The sequence below is a fragment of the Drosophila albomicans genome, unplaced genomic scaffold (genome assembly GCF_009650485.2).
Source record: "Drosophila albomicans strain 15112-1751.03 unplaced genomic scaffold, ASM965048v2 ctg28_pilon, whole genome shotgun sequence".
Classification (NCBI taxonomy): domain Eukaryota; kingdom Metazoa; phylum Arthropoda; class Insecta; order Diptera; family Drosophilidae; genus Drosophila; species Drosophila albomicans.
The window spans coordinates 60,930-78,760 of record NW_026263665.1 but is presented as its reverse complement, the minus strand read 5'-3'; the positions used below and the strand labels follow the sequence as shown (position 1 = coordinate 78,760).

Below are 17,831 nucleotides of genomic sequence, written 5' to 3'. Positions count from 1 at the left end.
CGCCGAGACAAGTCGTCCCGATGGAGACGGAGCCCTCTCCTGTACCGGTGGCACCGGTTACTCCGCGTGGGGTTTCCGTGCCTCACCGGGTCACCCCCCAGTGGGATGGGTATGCGCCTCCCGGCACAAACTCGTTCCGCTGTAGGGTGTGCCGGGTGCCCACGCACTGCGCAAGTGTCCGCGTTTTGCCCAGCTGACGCCAGAGAAGCGGCTCCGGGCAATACATGTCAATAAGGACTGTCCCAACTGCTTGGCTCATCAGCAATCCCGGGGCACTTGTCGCAGTGGTGGACGGTGCAGGTATTGTGGCGAGGACCACCACACCATGCTGCACATCCGGGAGATGAGTTCCAAGCAGCGGTTGACGCGACCAACCGGCACCCTCCAGAGGAGGACCATCAGGCTCATCCCGGATTAACCGGCCCACTGCCCCACACCCCAGGCCCGTGCCTAGCCCCGCCATGACGTTGACGGCACTACTCCAGTGCAAGGGAGTGAGCAATTTCCCCACCGCGTCGGTCTGGCTAGACACGGGGAAGACGGCCTTCGAAGTGCTCTTGGATCCGTGTTGTCCAGTAAGCCGCATCAGCGAGTCGATGGCAGCGGCCATGGGCTTCTCTATCACTCGCGTGGGCGCAGAAGGAGTTTGCACGGCGACGTTGCGCTCCAAGACATCACCCATGAGCACGGAGGTCGTCTTCAAAACGGATCCGCAGCTTCAAACAACGACGCCCACCAGGACTGTCACACCAGCCGGGCCTAGTTTTTTCAGCAACCTTGTGTTGGCTGACAAGGACTGGTTCCGCTCGGCATCGGTCTCTGCAGTCTTGGGGGCTGACGTGTACCCGGAGGTAGTGGTGCCGGGTATCCTCCCCAGCCAAGGCGGACTGCCTATAGCACAGATCGTTTTTGCAATCTCAATATTGCAAGGGGGGAGAATGTTGATGCGAGCACATTGTAGGTGCAAACATATAGAACGCGAGCAATTGTTGTTGTCTTCATCTCCAAGACTTTCATCGCGGCAAAACAAAATTGGCGTGCGCTAGCTACTTGTTTGCGAGGCAACCGCACGTTGCAAAACTTCACATGCATACACATACTGATATAGGCGAGCATGTAGATACATACACGCATACATAGCAACAAAAGCAGAGCGCAACGAAATACACCCGTGCTCATCGCTTTGCATTTGATCTGCGACTGAACTCAACGCTGCGCGCTGCGTTAGAACTTCGAATTTTCGAATGAGCCGAAGAGGCTCTGGTGCTCGAATCGCAACGCTCGGCCCGACTGGGGTCGCCATAATTCAGTTTTTAATGATACAAAATTTTGTATAGGATGACGCATCTATGTATTGTATGGTTAGTGCTTTCACTCTTTTGCAATTTGACTACGATCAGAGACGGATGATCTGGGTGGCAAACAAATTCTTGGTTGAAAAAAAAGATAATGTAATAGGCCGCTTGTCGTAGTTGAAATTGACTAAGCCTAAAAGTATGCAACATTTTTTTCTTCTTGTTCTGCACACATTATACTTATTATTTATTATATTATTTATTTATATGTTTATTGTCCTAGTTAATTTGTATTATTTAATTTGTTTAGTTGTATAAAATTATTTGTAGTCTGTGAAAATGGTACTAAATGTCTTGTCATGTTTTGTTCTGAGAAGCGGAGCTTTATTTAGCAATGAGTCTGAAAGCTCCAAAAATAGCGCCATCTATTGGTGGACCACGATACTTACAAGCGTGAGTTACAAGATCAGCTGATCGTGTTAAGTCCACACCAAAAGTGACAACGATTACCTTTTTGAGTAGGATTAGTTGTCAAATTCCGAAAAGAGGTTTTTGTTGTTGGGTTTTTTTTTTGTAACACAATTGTTAAAAGGTTAGAAGAAAAAACCTGAGAAAAAATGTGTTAAAGTGCATGTGTCTGAAAAAAAAAAATTATCTCAGTGAAGTGGTTGGCAAAGCCTGTTGCATACATCTTACTTGTAAGTATACAATGATACTGCAATATATAATTGTTTTACTGATACATTAATAGTGTTTGTTCGCGCAAAAGTGCACCTTTGCCGTCCACCCAACACATGCAATAGATGGTTGTCCAATTCAGGAGTTTGTCGTCCCATATCAAGTGCCGTTTTCCAGATTAGGGTAAATATTTGTTATACGTATATTTCGTTTTTTTTGTTGTTCTAAGTTTAGTTTTGTCTATTTATTTTTTAGATTCGGCACTCAGTCTTAAATTATATTAACCCAGTTATAATTTATATAAAACCCAGTATGCAAATCAAATAACCCAGTCAAATCATAATAACCCAGTCACAATTAATATAAACGCCGTAATAATTCATATGAACGCCATATGAAGTTATATAAAACGCCGTAACAATTTATAATAAACCAATATCCAAATTTGAATGTGGTCGAATTTTAAATTCGTTATACTGAAAATTCACCACACACAAAGGAGGGATTAACGGCTATCCACCCAAAGCTCGCCGTCACAGCTTTGCTGGCCACATCAGCTGTTGGTACGCCACGAGCAGACGATCTGCTGTTGGTTGCCGACTCTCATTGAGCAAAACCAAGCAGACTGAGTTTCGGATGAAGGAAAACATCTGCGGCCGACGGCTTTGCAATCTCCATCTACGGATTGCTATGTTCTGTGGTGTCCTCAAGGCGAATATCAGCGTCACCCAGTAGGAAGGCGAACAGCTGAATAGCAGCTAATGTTTTTTTTTTTTTTGTTGTATTATTGTTAGCTTATTTTTCTTGTTATCTTATTGTTCGTTATATTGTTGTTAGTTTAGATTGTTTATTGTGCATTTTTAAGTGAATGTTTGTAAGTGATGTAAGTGTATTATGATGTGGCGAGAAAATTGAAAACAACCACTTTTCTTTGCCCCGCCTAGTACAAATACCACTGTTTAATTGTACAAGATCACAATGGCAAACACTTAAGAGTGTATATAAGGCAACAGAAATAGGCAAGATTTCATTGTATAATTGTATTTACTTATGTAAATATTGTAAATCCTAGATTTAAATATAGCATAAGGTAACATTAAGAATTAATCGATAAAATATCTATCGAGTTAGAAGCCCGATCGATAGGTGTATCGGTCGAGCACAAGACGAAAGTGCGATTACTATGTGAAGAACGATGAGAAAAAGAACAAGTTGTGAAAACCGAAATAAAAAATATAAAAATCTAATAATTATATATCAGGTGTGGGGTAAAGACCCGAAAATCGAGAAACTCCGTGTGATGCGATATAAAGATATATTGAAAAAATCAAGATCTGAGCTAGTTGCGATTTTGGAGAGAAAACACGTGCGTTTCGAGGAAGACGCTACCATTTATCAATTGCGGGCGGCTGCGAGAGTTGTTATGGCAAATATGGAGGAAGGAAAAGTGGAGGAGCTGCATCTGGAGGAGCGGGAGCTGAGCAACGGCTCGCCTGTAGAAGCGGCATTCTCAAGTCCGGATAATCACGTTGGCGTCGGTGGTGGTGAAATTGCCCCTATTGGGCATGAGAGTGAGAGAGACAGCGATAGTGTTCTGAGAAATGGCGGCAGTGTGGCGGCGTCTGGCGAGGTTTTGGAAGTTTCGAACATTGCGGTCGTGAACATGCAGCATCGTGATCAAGTGGCGGCGAACGTAGAGGCAGAAATTCAACATTTGCAACAAGTCGAGATGCTGTATGCTGCGCGTAAACGTGTCGCTGATTTGGAAAATGCGTTGAACCAGAATAAACCAGCTCGAGGAGAAGACATCGACATGAGTGACTTGAATGCCCTAATCCAACCTTTTTCGGGGGATACTGGATACCCTGTGACGCGCTGGATCGACGATTTTGGAAAAATAATGGATACATACTGCGTGTCGGAGAAAAAACGTTTCATTTTCGCCAAACGTTTGTTGACAGGATCGGCCAGATCATTCATGATTGAGACGGCTGCTCTCACTTGGCCGGTACTGCGAGCGGAGTTGATAGCTGTGTTCGATCTCAGGGTCACCGTGTTCGACATCTTCAAGCAATTAGAAGCCAGAAAGAAGTCGAAGAATGAGAGCGCCCTACAATATTTTTTCGTCATGTGCAGCATTGCGCGACAAGTCGAGGTGGCAACGGAGGATATAATTCGATTCGTCGTTGAAGGCTTAGGAGACAATTCGGGAGCTGCGTCGGCAATGGCTTATTGCGAATCGTTGGATGAGCTGCGCACAAAAATTACGATTTATGACAAAATAAAGAAGGTGCCCGTCCAGCCGTCAAAAGGAGAGGAGCAGCCTAAGATGATGAAGCCTCAAGTTCGTGCCAATTATATGCAGGATCCTGAAGCTATTCGCTGCTATAATTGTCGAGGAATGGGCCATTTGGCGAGGGATTGCCGACAACCTAAGAGACCGGATGGAGCCTGTTTCAAGTGTTACAGTGTGGATCACAAGTACCAGCAGTGCCCCAAGCGAAAGACGACGACTATGGTAGCAGCAGTGCTGGACGATAAGGGATCTGGCTCGGAGGAATTGGCAGCGGTCCAAGCTTTGGAAATATGAGGATTGCTAGGTGAAAAGGGAAAATATATACGTATAGTAAGTTTGCTTGATACCGGTAGCCCCGTAAGCTTTATTCATAAGTCTTTGATTCCGAATAATGTTGTTTTAAGTTTGAAAAGATCGAAATATTATGGACTAGGAGGACATCCCATATCAGTTTGGGGCACATGGAAGTGCTTTGTTAAATTTTGTTCAAAAACCTATTCAATATCTTTAAATATAGTCGATGATAATATTCTGCCATTACCTGTATTATTAGGGCGAGATTCACTTAAGATCATTGAAGTTCAATTAGTTCATAAGAAAAACATTAATGCTGAGTATCATTCACCCTTAAGTTCATTAAAAATCAATACTAATCAGTCAAACTGTGCTTCTCTTTTCACCGTAAATGCAAATGCTACACAAAAAAAACATAATAGTAATCATAAGTTAGATAATAATCATTCTAATCATAACATAGGCTTAAATAACATAAATTCTGGAAAATCTTTGGATGTTGACGATACCGCGGACAAATTCTTGGCGTGTATAGAACCATTTAGAGAGGACTCTTTTGAGATAGGAACGGAGTTTGGACTTGAAATAGCGGGAAGGTGTCAAAAAACTATTCAAAGTCATTATTCTAACAACCAATACGATTATAATGTTAAACCTAGATATCGTATGTCCATCAGATTAACCGATACCACTCCCTTTTATTATTCCCCTAGGCGTTTGTCTTACTTTGAGAGAGAGAAAGTTGCAGAAATTGTCGATGATTTGCTAAAGAAAAACGTTATACGTCCTAGTGCTTCACCCTATGCGTCACCTTTAGTTCTTGTGAAGAAAAAGTCTGGTGAAACTCGAATGTGCGTTGACTACCGTGGTTTAAACAAACGTATCGTCAAAGATAATTTCCCTTTGCCTCTTATTGAAGACTGCCTTGAGTATTTGGAAGGGAAATGTTGTTTTTCTGTGATTGATTTCAAAAGCGGATTTCATCAAATAGAGGTCGAAGAAAAATCCGTACCGTATACAGCGTTTGTTACCCCTCAAGGACAATACGAGTACCTGAGGATGCCTTTTGGTTTGAAGAATGGTCCTGCAGTGTTTCAACGATTTATCTCGGAAACATTTTCAGACTTTATTCGAGAAAAAAGAGTAGTTATTTATATGGACGATATAGTTATTGCCACTAAGACTGTAGATGAACACTTAGAGATGTTGGGAAAACTATTGGATCGAATTAGCAAAAATAATTTAGAAATAAATAAGAAGAAGTGTGTATTTCTTAAGAAAGAATGCGAGTTCCTAGGGTACAATGTTAGTAAATATGGGATTAAGCCGAGCGAAACACAATTGGTAGCCTTGAGAAATTTCCCTGTGCCACAGAATGTCCATACCCTTCACTCATGTTTAGGATTCTTTTCGTATTTCAGACGTTTTGTCCTGTCGTTTGCGAGAATAGCTAGACCCTTGACTGAGTTATTAAAGAAAGGTGGTCCTTTTCCACTCAATGATGAGCAATTGAGGGCGTTTGAAAATTTGAAAAGTGCTTTAGCTAACCCACCCGTTTTAGCGATTTTCAGTCCTGGGAGAGAAACTGAGCTTCATACTGATGCCAGTTCACATGGTTTTGGAGCTATACTATTGCAGCGGCAGGATGATGGAAAAATGCATCCTGTTTCGTTTCATTCCGGTAAAACTATAGCGGCAGAGTCGAGATACCATAGTTTTGAGTTGGAAACGCTTGCGATAATTAATGCGTTACGCCGTTTTAGAGTATACCTAGAGCATAGGCCGTTTAGAATAATTACGGATTGCAATTCGCTAGTGCAAACTCTTAGTAGGAAAGCTATTAATCCTAGGATAGCTAGGTGGTCCCTTGAGTTGGAAAATTATGATTATTCAATTATGCACAGACCCGGTGTTAATATGGCCCATGTGGATGCTTTAAGCAGACAGACAGAAGTTGTTAAGACCCTAAAAAATAGTGAGTTTAGTGGCGACGATGACTTGTTAGAAAACTTTGAGGAAGAACGCATAGAGAATCGTAGAGAGAACCATAGAGAAAACTTAGTTGAGAACCGTAGAGACAACCTTGTGGGAATTAGTAGTGACAACCTTATAGAAAGCCTTTTAGAAATCCGTAGAGACACACCAGGGGATAGTACGTTGTTAGATAGCCTTTGTGAAGATCCTTTAGAGAGACTACGAGTTATAATGGAAGAGAACCTTAGTGAAGATTCTTTAGATAACGGTGGAGTTAATTGCGAGGATGTGAATAGGGATTACATGGACGGTGGTAAAAGGGCCTGGGGAGATGATGAAGTTGATAAATATGAGTTTCGTGAGGACGCGTTTTTGAAATCAATACCTTTAGTTGGAGTAGTGGGGGCAACACCTGAGGATGTAGACTTGATTTTACAAACGGAACAAATGAGGGATAAGGAAATAGTTCGATTGAGACAGAAACTAGAGAATGGAACCTTGCGTAGCTTTGAGTTGAGAGATGGACTAGTATGCAGAAAGAATGGAAATGATTCTTATTGTTTGTATGTACCCGTTTGCATGGAAGAGCAGCTTATTAGGAAATCGCACGAATAATTAGGACACCTAGCAGCGGACAAGTGCGTTAATGATTTGAGACGGACTTATTGGTTCCCAGATATGAGAACTAAGGTGGAGCGTTTTATAAGAAATTGCCTTTCGTGCATTTTGCATTCAGTGCCGAGATCTATTCATGATAGAACCTTGCACAGTATCCCGAAGCCATGTGTCCCATTTCATACACTCCACATAGACCATTTAGGCCCCCTACCGAGTTTAATTTCAAAGAGAAAGCACCTTTTAGTTGTTATTGACGCCTTTACTAAGTTTGTGAAACTCTTTCCTGTAAATACAACTAGCACTAGAGAAGCGAGAGATGCGTTAAGTAAATATTTTGACTTTTATAGCCGACCTCAAAGGATTATATCTGATCGCGGTACTTGTTTTACGTCGCTTGAGTTCACCACCTTTTGTCAAGAACGTGATATAGAACATATAAAGGTGGCCACTGGAGCGCCACAGGCTAACGGCCAAGTAGAGCGGGTGAATCGGGTTTTGACACCAATGCTAGGAAAATTAGCAGAACCTTTGAGCCAGTCCGACTGGTATAAATTACTCAATAAAGCTGAATTTGCAATTAATAATGCAGTACACAGTAGCACCCAAGTAGCTCCTAGTATTCTATTGTTTGGAGTAATACAGAAGGGACCTATAGTTGATGAGCTTTCTGAATATTTAGATAATAAATTCAATGATGAACCTAGAGATATTGTGAAACTCCGTGAGCAGGCATCTGTCAACATTCAAAATTCCCAGAAAAGAAATGAACAGTTTTATGGTAAGAGACATAGAGCTCCTAGAGAATATAACGTCGGTGACTATGTAGCCATTCGGAATGTAGATACTACAGCAGGAGTTAATAAGAAATTTGCCCCAAAGTACCGGGGCCCTATAAGATAAACCGTGTTTTTGATCATGACAGATATGAAGTAGTTGATATTGATGACTGTCAGTTAACTCAATTGCCCTTTAGAGGCATTTTAGAGCCTGCTCGCCTTAAGCCTTGGATCACTGATGTTAATAATACCATTGCCCTTTGTATGTAGATCGTGGTCGATCTGTAGTCAGGTCGGCCGAATGTAAATATTGTAAATCCTAGATTTAAATATAGCATAAGGTAACATTAAGAATTAATCGAGTTAGAAGCCCGATCGATAGGTGTATCGGTCGAGCACGAGACGAAAGTGCGATCACTATGTAAAGAACGATGAGAAAAAGAACAAGTTGTGAAATAAAACCGAAATAAAAAATATAAAAATCTAATAATTATACTTAAAAAATTTAATGATTTTGTATTGCCGCCAAGCAGATACAACCATACCTACATACGTGTGTATGTATGTATGTTTGTTTTGATCGTCTTACATAGCAAGTAGCTTGCATGCATGCGCAAAAGCTCGGAAATTATTATTTCTCCACAGCTACACCACAGACAAGCACCAACACAAGGAAATATCTTTCTGCGTGGGAGTCGCGACTGTATGTAAGTCTGATTCATTCTAACTAATTGATTTCTTATGAGCTAGAGCTAAAGCTTTCGTTTGCTTGTGGTCCCTCTGACCATAGCGCTGCTCCAGCTGTTTGCAGTCCCAGCGGTCAATGACCTTGCGAGACTGGCAATAGCAAGTCATTTATTTGAGTGACAGCCATCAGCTGATCCACATTTAATTTCAATATAATGGTTGCCTATATTCTAAATGCTAGCAATGCATTCTAAATGAACCAAAATTAGTTAATTTTAACTATCATTTTAGTTTCACTTCATTTTATTTCCCTTTAATACTTTCAAAATAATTATTTATATTATATGCCAGAACATATTTTATATTTATAGGTTAATTATTTTTAGTATTTATTTATTTATTCTTTTCTTTTTGCCTTATTAATTTCCGCTTCATACACACTTACTATGTTTGTCCGTTAATTTATTTATTTATTTATTTTCTCTTGTCATATTTTTTGTTATTTCATAATGTATTTAATATTCAAATTATTTTTGTCATATGTTAATAAATTAAGTATGTCCGCTTAATTGTTTACCTTAATTTGGAACCATGCCTAACCAAGCAGGAGTAGATTAGTCGAACCACTGTCTCTTAGGGATCCTGCCAACTTTTAGTTTTTGGCAATGAATGCAGGATCATGGTAGGGTGGGCGTCTGCACACAATAACAGCTGTGTTGCATTCGAGAGTGGCTCCGTCTTCTTTGTTAACCTACCTTCCTCTCCTTCCCTTTTTCGTCTCTTTCACTATTGTTTATTGTAACCTTCCCATTACACTCCTTCTTCTCTGTCTTCCCTTATGTACGCGAATTTTAAATGTATTATTGTTATAAGTGGTGCGTCCTATTAGTTGGCCTTTTATTTAACCCCATGCTACCTGAGCAAAGACCGGAAAAGCCAGCGCGTACGCCACGCTAATAAACCCAACACCAGCACCAGACGAATACTACACTAGTGATTCGTTACAGATATGATTATAATTTAATAATATATTTTGGCGCCCAATCTAATCTAAACATGGCCATTAAAAATATTATATATGCTCTAGAATCAATAACATCTAGTGATTCAAGTCTTTTTGTTGTCCTTATACATATTTGTGTACTAGGTTAGTCTCTTTGTGTCTATTTTATTAGCGAGAAAGTAATACCTCGTAAAATCAGGACAAAAGAACTTAACCAAGACGGTATTGGTTGACGTTTTAGAAAATAATAGCTTCAAAATGGCTTTATACTCAAACGGTCAAACTGGCTACTGTCATTTATATGCTGTCGTATTTCTTTAGGTGTAGAGCTTACTTTGAAAAAGTTCGTGGACCAGATCTGCCTCTTGCGGTAAGCAAAACACCTAATGAAAACGATGGAAATAAATTAGTACTACAAAATTAATTCAGCAATTGACAACTAAATTCATTGACTGGTGTGTAGGGGGGCGTCTTCCAGATAAATAATAACACTTGCACTTTCGAATTATTGTAGAATTGTAAACTTTACAATTACTTTTATTGTACACTTGAAAAATACACTTGTTGTGGCGGTCAGAATAGTAGAACATATGTTATCAGGAAAAAGCACTAAAAGTGGGCAGGGTGACCAACATGAGGATAAACTAGATCAGTGTGACTGCGCGTGTGACTAACTTTGTCGCTATCGATATCAATCGATCGCGACCACACTGTCAGCTGTTTTGAGTGGTCACTCCTGCCATCATCTGGCATCAACATCCTCCCCCCCTTGCAATGAGTTGCAAACGGATTTATTGTCCACATGGACCGGACAGAATCCAACTCAATGTGGAATTCTGGGCCATTGGCAAATCGTTGGTGCTCGGCAGGATGCCATGTTGAATGATGTGAGGATACACATCAGTGCCGAGCACCAGGGACGGAGGGGGCAAGGATGTGAGCGAAGTTGGAAACTCCCCAGAGGTGAGGCCTGCTCATGGGGGACGGCGAGCGGGAACGTGGCCGTGCTGGAGTTCAAGATCGAGTCGTTTCCGGCTGGTCGTCGCGTCGTCACTGACGACTTGGCATTCACGTATTTGGCTGGTTCCACCAAATAAATTTCTGGTACTTGGGTCCCATGGCAGCAATCATGTAATAGAGTTGAGGCCCATCCACACGGAGAAGGGCATACAACATGGAATGAAACAAGAACAAATGATTATTACAGTAGCTTCTTCACAGTATAGGACAGCACAGGACGACGAATAGAGAAACGAAGTAGGAGGTTATTCGTCTTTGTGTCGATGCCTATCTGGTTTGGATGAATGATGAGGCAGATACAAATTAGGAGTGGTGACGGGCTTCCGGAATGGAAGAGTCACCCGAGATCTGCCACATCTGCTGTGTGAAGTTGTGTTTTCGCAGCTAACTAGCTTCGACGGAATATCCTCCGCCTCCCAAACTTTGGAGTTTAGTCTGTAGAGTTGATCGTCTGCTTGGATAGCGACTCTTGTCGAAAACGCAGAGACAGTTGTCGACACATTCTGGGAGACGGGGCCGGTGAGAATCCAACCAAACACGGTTTGTTGGCCAAGGAGTGAGCCACAAATGTTTGGCCGGGAACCGCTCAGGATGACTGACGGAAGGATATCCGCGCCAATTAAGATGTCAATCTGAGCACTTTTGTAGAAGTTTGGATCTGCCAGTTCAATCGCTGGTAGATCCTTTAGGAAGCCTTTCGGCACACGGAATGGTGGCAGCTTGTCTGCCAGTTGTGGAATAACGAACGCTGAGGTCTCGATATGGAGCCTCGGCTTCGTTGGACAACCAATGCTGAAGTTGGATAACTTCTGCGGTTGGGCCGCAATTGCATGATTCAGCCCAGATACTTGGGCTTGCACGGATTGGAATGGCAACTTTATGCGCTGGAATAAACGCTCAGAAATGAAAGTCGCTTCGGATCCCGAGTCGATTAGTGCTCGTGCGGTGTAGGTAGTACCTAGATGACATACATTGACAACCGCCGTGCCGAGAAGGATGTTCTGAGCGTTAATGGCAAAGTAATTTTGCACATTTGTTGCCGATTGATTCGGAGTGGACTGTATGTTGGAAAGTGTGACTGAAGTGGAAGAGGAAGAGGCACCATTGTGGGCACTGTCGCCCCGATGGAGAAGAGTGTGGTGCCGCCCCTTGCATGTCAAGCAATTGTGCGCACTCGTACACTCTCGGAGTTGGTGACCTCTTGCGAAACAGTTTAAACAGAGACTTTTCTGTTTGATGTAGCTCATCCGATCATTGACCGACATTTCAAGGAAGCTTGGACAAACCCGGACAGGGTGATTCTCTTTTGAGCACAAGTCACACGATTTGCCTCTCTGAGTGACTCGGGCCTTGAATGAGATAATTCGCTTTGAACTCTGCTGTGGACGGGATGGTTCAGCGAGTTGTTTTGCTTCATGCCCTCAACAGCCTCGAGCGTACGATAACGCTCGTTGAGGAATGTGCTCATGTCCTGCCACGCGGGAATCTTGTCCACCAATGATTGCTCCCACAGTGAGAGTGTAAGTTTGGGGAGCTTGGATGAGCAAAGAAAGACCAGGATGCAGTCGGCGAAAGGACTAGAGACTGAAATGTCTGAGTGGTCAAGAGCGGTCAAGCACCGCTGAATTGTGCCATGCAGCTCCTTAATCGCTGCTCCAGACTCTTGCGAAACCGTGGACAGGTTGAAGAGAATTTTTAACTGGCTCGTTATTAACAAGCGCTTGTTTTCGAATCGCTCGCAGAGAGCACTCCAAGCCGACGCGAAACCATCGTTCGTCAGCGGAAATTTGGCTACGATCTCATTGGCCTCATCTGCGGTTTTTGAATTGAGATGGAATAGTTTCTCAACCGGAGTCAACCTCGGATTATTGACGTAGATGGCCGTGAAAAGATCACGGAAGGTCGTCCACCGCAAGTAATCCCCACGGAATACTTCGGTGTCGATTGGAGGGAGCCGGCAGCCACTGGAGTACACAGGAGGAGCGGATGCTTAACTCCTGGTTGATTCGGAAAATTGGGTAATTTGCCCCTTTACATGGGCGAGACACCGCTCATACACTGCATAGCAGTGGTCATATTTGGCCTCCATGGCCTGTATGCCTTCGTTGTCGCCGTCTCGATGCAGTGCATCAGCGCACGTAGCATAAGCGGTCTCTACACTGTCCCAGAGGGCTTGCAGGCGGTCACGACGGATCTCGTACCCGACTCTCAAAGTGCACCAGTCTGTCAGAGACGGCGACGAAGTTGCTGAGAGCCATCGCACGGGTGTTGCTAAGTTTAGCCTGGACGGATCGTGTAGTTGCAGAAGAAGCAGACGGCGACGGACGATCAACTTTGACTCGGAGTTGAGCGGCAGGAGTGGCGGATTTGGATCCCGAAGGGGCGGGCGAAGCGGACGACAGGCGACGAGCTATGGTCGGAAGCTTTAATGAAAGTTTAGAGTCCTTTTCACTCTTTTGGCTTTTGGACATACTACGCTTCGGCAGCCGAGAGCAAGCACAAAAAAATGGAAAGGAACTTCGGCTATCACAGGATAGTGAACAAAGCCGACACAACTATATACGGAGTGTATATGGAATGTATACGGAGTGTATATGGAATATATACGGAGTGTATATGGAATATATACGGAGTGTATATGGAATATATACGGAGTGTATATGGAATATATACGGAGTGTATATGGAATATATACGGAGTGTATATGTGTGTAAGTGTCGTGTATGGAAGTGTTGTGTATGTATGTGTGTCGTATGTGGATGTATATGTGTCGTGTGTATATGTGTATATATATATATGTATATATATATATAAATGGAGTGTAGTGGATCTACGCGCGTTTGTCTTTAATAGAGTGCAACTTCCTTGTTATTTAGAGTAAAATAACACGAGGAGGTTGCATACACTGGAGTGTGTCAAAAGAACAGACAAACGCGAAACGACAGAAATGTAACAAAGTACATACAACAGCGGCCAAATCGTAAAATATAAGCGAACTCTTTTAAACTGTATAGATACTTACACATACATATACATATAAGGATATATATATATATATATACTGTGCAAAGTATACACAAAGTAGAAAAGATAGCGGAAAGAAAGCCGGTAGAACGCTTATGTACTTATATATATGCTGTGTCACATATATATAAGGTACAAGGAAAAAGAATATGACGCGAACACGACACTTGCACAAAATGTATGGAGAAAAAAAGTGTATTACTTATCTTGACAACCGATTGCTTGCTGGGGTCGAGCGATATCCAAATATCCGGCTCGAAGGACCAAAATGTGTAGGGGGGCGTCTTCCAGATAAATAATAACACTTGCACTTTCGAATTATTGTAGAATTGTAAACTTTACAATTACTTTTATTGCACACTTGAAAAATACACTTGTTGTGCCGGTCAGAATAGTAGAACATATGTTATCAGGAAAAAGCACTAAAAGTGGGCAGGGTGACCAACATGAGGATAAACTAGATCAGTGTGACTGCGCGTGTGACTAACTTTGTCGCTATCGATATCAATCGATCGCGACCACACTGTCAGCTGTTTTGAGTGGTCACTCCTGCCATCATCTGGCATCAACAACTGGGGTTGCATAGTCCCGTGGTGGCGCAAGTCAGCTTAATGTGTTTAGTATTGTTTATTGTCCGTCTTCATCAATCATAAAAGTTTACAATGTAATATTACTAATTAGGCGATCTATTATCGACCGAGTATGGTTTGCATGCGCTATTACGCTATACTTAGTTTTGAAATAATTGCTCTTAAAGTTGGTATTATTAACATGAAGGAGCTTTATGAATGCTTATATTTTCCCCAATTTCTTTTCTTTCCTTTTTAGTGGCTGTTAAGGCATTCACACTTCAATTAGTGTTTGAAACGGATCGTGGTTCAGAGCTGGTTTCTCGTCATACTAATTGAAGGTATGCTTATCTAGCAACTAGTCCTATCCATTCAGGTGGGTTAATAGGAAAATCTGGAGGCTAACTTACACTCTGTGAAGTTTTGCATGGTTTCCAAATATCTTATGAATCGTGTTTATTTATCAGTTTTGTTGAAATTTACATTTGTTTTATTATTTAGTTATCTATTTATTTGTTCAGTTATTTTTGTGTGTTATTGTTGGTATTTATCTATTTATTTACTTATTTATTTATTTCATTTTTTTTTCTTATTTATCTTTATTTATTTATATATTATTTATTTTCCCATTATTATTATTTTTTTAGCATCCGCAAATGCCAATGCAGGAAGTTCTACTGGTAATGGTAATAGATCCAGCTCGCAGCCAAGGCAGCCGAATCCAATTCCACAAGCTCCGCAACCAGTTGTGGCTCAGAGTCCAATAGCTCAGCCAGAGGCAAGTGCTGTTGGCCAAGAAATACAACAGGCAATTGCGGCTGCGATATCAGCAGCATTAGTGCAGCAGACGCAGATACTATCGCAGGTGCTGGAGAATGGGTTTCAGAGAGTAGCTCAGCAACAACTAGCTGTACATAATGAACAATTTCAATCCGATCCTAGACCTTCTCCACCAAGTCCACAGCATCAAAGCTTTGAGGAGTTGTTTGGATTACCAAATCGGCTAGATACGAATCCGTTGGTAAATCCGAGAGCGCCACAAGTTGGTGCCAACTCTTCGCCACCGGGTTCTCAACTGAGTAATACTCTACGACCCGACAGAATTAGCCAGATTATTGCTAATTGGAAGCTGAGGTACTCTGGACATTCGTCTATGTCGATAGAAGACTTTCTATATCGAGTAGAGTCATTGACTCGACAAACTCTGGACGGAGACTTTGAGTTGCTAGCAAGATATGCGAGTAACTTGTTTGAGGGTAGAGGAAGTGAATTTTTCTGGAGGTACCATAAAAGTGTGACAGAAGTTCGTTGGGCAGATTTATGCAAGGCATTGAAAAATCAGTTTACGGATGGTAGAACCGATTTGGAGATTCGAGCAGCTATTTCGCAACGAAAGCAGAAATCCAACGAATCGTTCGATCAGTTCTACGAAGCCATTGTGGCATTAGTAGATCGTTTGAACAGCCCAATGAGTGAGCAGTCCATGCTGGAATTCTTGCGAGCCAATTTGCTCTCGGATATTCAGCACGAATTATTGTATGTGCCAATATTCAGCGTTGAGCAGTTGCGTCACACTGTTCGTCCGCGAGAGAGGTTTTTGAAAACAATTTCAATGCCATCAACCGTTCCCAGAGGTTTATCGAGACAGCATGTAAGTGAAGTCGCGGTACAAGCCACAATGGATGAAGAGGATGATGTTGAAGAGCCAGAGAATCTGGAGGTGGACGCTCTAACACTTTCATGTTGGAATTGTGGGAAGAGTGGTCATCGATACCAAGATTGTGTAGCCGTACGTAAAGTATTCTGTTACGGTTGTGGTAAGCGTGACACTTATCGACCCAGTTGCACGAATTGTGCAATTTCAACCAAACCTGTAGGTGCGTGCACCGTTAACAAGTGCACGCAAACAAGTCTCAAAGGGTACCAACCCCGAGTAAATGAAGATAATAGTTTATCCAACATAGTTTCGGAAATTCAAATAAATCCGGCCAGATCTATTAGTTTTGATGTAGAGAATGTTTGCAATTCAGGTATTCGCAATAAACAGCGGAAGGGGAATTGCATAATAAGCAATAAGGAGGAAAAGAGATCTGTATTAGCGTCAATAGTGGACATCACTGGTGATCCTCGTCCTTATGCCCAAGTCGAGATGCTAGGCAAAACGATAACTGGGTTAATGGACACTGGCGCTACTATTAACTGCATTGGTGGGAAGTTAGCTGAGGAAATACTAGCAAACAACACCGAATATACGCAACTATTGTCATCTGTGAAAACTGCTGATGGAAATAGGCAGCGAATTTGTGGGAAGTTGAGTGTTCCTGTCCAATTTAAGGGCAAGATACAACCACAACGATTTTATATCGTACCGACTTTGTCGCAAGACGTATATTTGGGTATTGAGTTTTGGAGAGATTTCAAGCTATTGCCAATATGTTTGATGCACCCGGCTGACACTGACAGCATTGCCTCAATTGCCTTTGATAATTCGCAGCAACTCGGAGCAACAAACAGAACGGGCAAACTTCATGCGAAGGACCTTAAGCAATAATCGCTTATCTTCGCATCATTGCAATTAGGCTACCTCCAAGCGGGTATCCCACTTTGTCGTTACAACGACTAAGTGTGATTTTGCCAGGGGGATGTGTAATAGGCCGCTTGTCGTAGTTGAAATTGACTAAGCCTAAAAGTATGCAACATTTTTTTCTTCTTTTTCTGCACACATACATAATTATACTTATTATTTATTATATTATTTATTTATATGTTTATTGTCCTAGTTAATTTGTATTATTTAATTTGTTTAGTTGTATAAAATTATTTGTAGTCTGTGAAAATGGTACTAAATGTCTTGTCATGTTTTGTTCTGAGAAGCGGAGCTTTATTTAGCAATGAGTCTGAAAGCTCCAAAAATAGCGCCATCTATTGGTGGACCACGATACTTACAAGCGTGAGTTACAAGATCAGCTGATCGTGTTAAGTCCACACCAAAAGAGACAACGATTACCTTTTTGAGTAGGATTAGTTGTCAAATTCCGAAAAGAGGTTTTTGTTGTTGGGTTTTTTTTTTGTAACACAATTGTTAAAAGGTTAGAAAAAAAAACCTGAGAAAAAATGTGTTAAAGTGCATGTGTCTGAAAAAAAAAATTATCTCAGTGAAGTGGTTGGCAAAGCCTGTTGCATACATCTTACTTGTAAGTATACAATGATACTGCAATGTATAATTGTTTTACTGATACATTAATGGTGTTTGTTCTCGCAAAAGTGCACCCAACACATGCAATAGATGGTTGTCCAATTCAGGAGTTTGTCGTCCCATATCAAGTGCCGTTTTCCAGATTAGGGTAAATATTTGTTATACGTATGTATATTTCGTTTTTTTTGTTGTTCTAAGTTTAGTTTTGTCTATTTATTTTTAGATTCGGCACTCAGTCTTAAATTATATTAACCCAGTTATAATTTATATAAAACCCAGTATGCAAACTAAAATCAAATAACCCAGTCATAAATTATAATAACCCAGTCACAATTAATATAAACGCCGTAATAATTCATATGAACGCCATATGAAGTTATATAAAACGCCGTAACAATTTA

At 41.6% G+C, this 17,831-nt stretch overlaps 1 protein-coding gene and 1 long non-coding RNA gene across 2 annotated transcripts; both read left to right on the top strand.

The window, feature by feature from the left end:
* The first annotated feature begins 1,876 nt into the window (after positions 1-1,876).
* On the top strand, positions 1,877-2,287 carry LOC127566328 (uncharacterized). The gene is made up of 3 exons (XR_007955633.1): positions 1,877-1,993; positions 2,065-2,156; positions 2,229-2,287. It is a non-coding gene; the product is annotated as an uncharacterized LOC127566328 (long non-coding RNA).
* Positions 2,288-3,833: 1,546 nt separating this feature from the next.
* LOC127566327 (uncharacterized) lies at positions 3,834-14,912 on the top strand. The gene is made up of 2 exons (XM_052008352.1): positions 3,834-4,599; positions 14,882-14,912. Exon 1 carries the CDS (start codon positions 3,874-3,876, stop codon positions 4,561-4,563), a length of 690 nt encoding a protein of 229 aa, XP_051864312.1. The 5' UTR covers positions 3,834-3,873; the 3' UTR covers positions 4,564-4,599; positions 14,882-14,912.
* Positions 14,913-17,831: the final 2,919 nt, after the last annotated feature.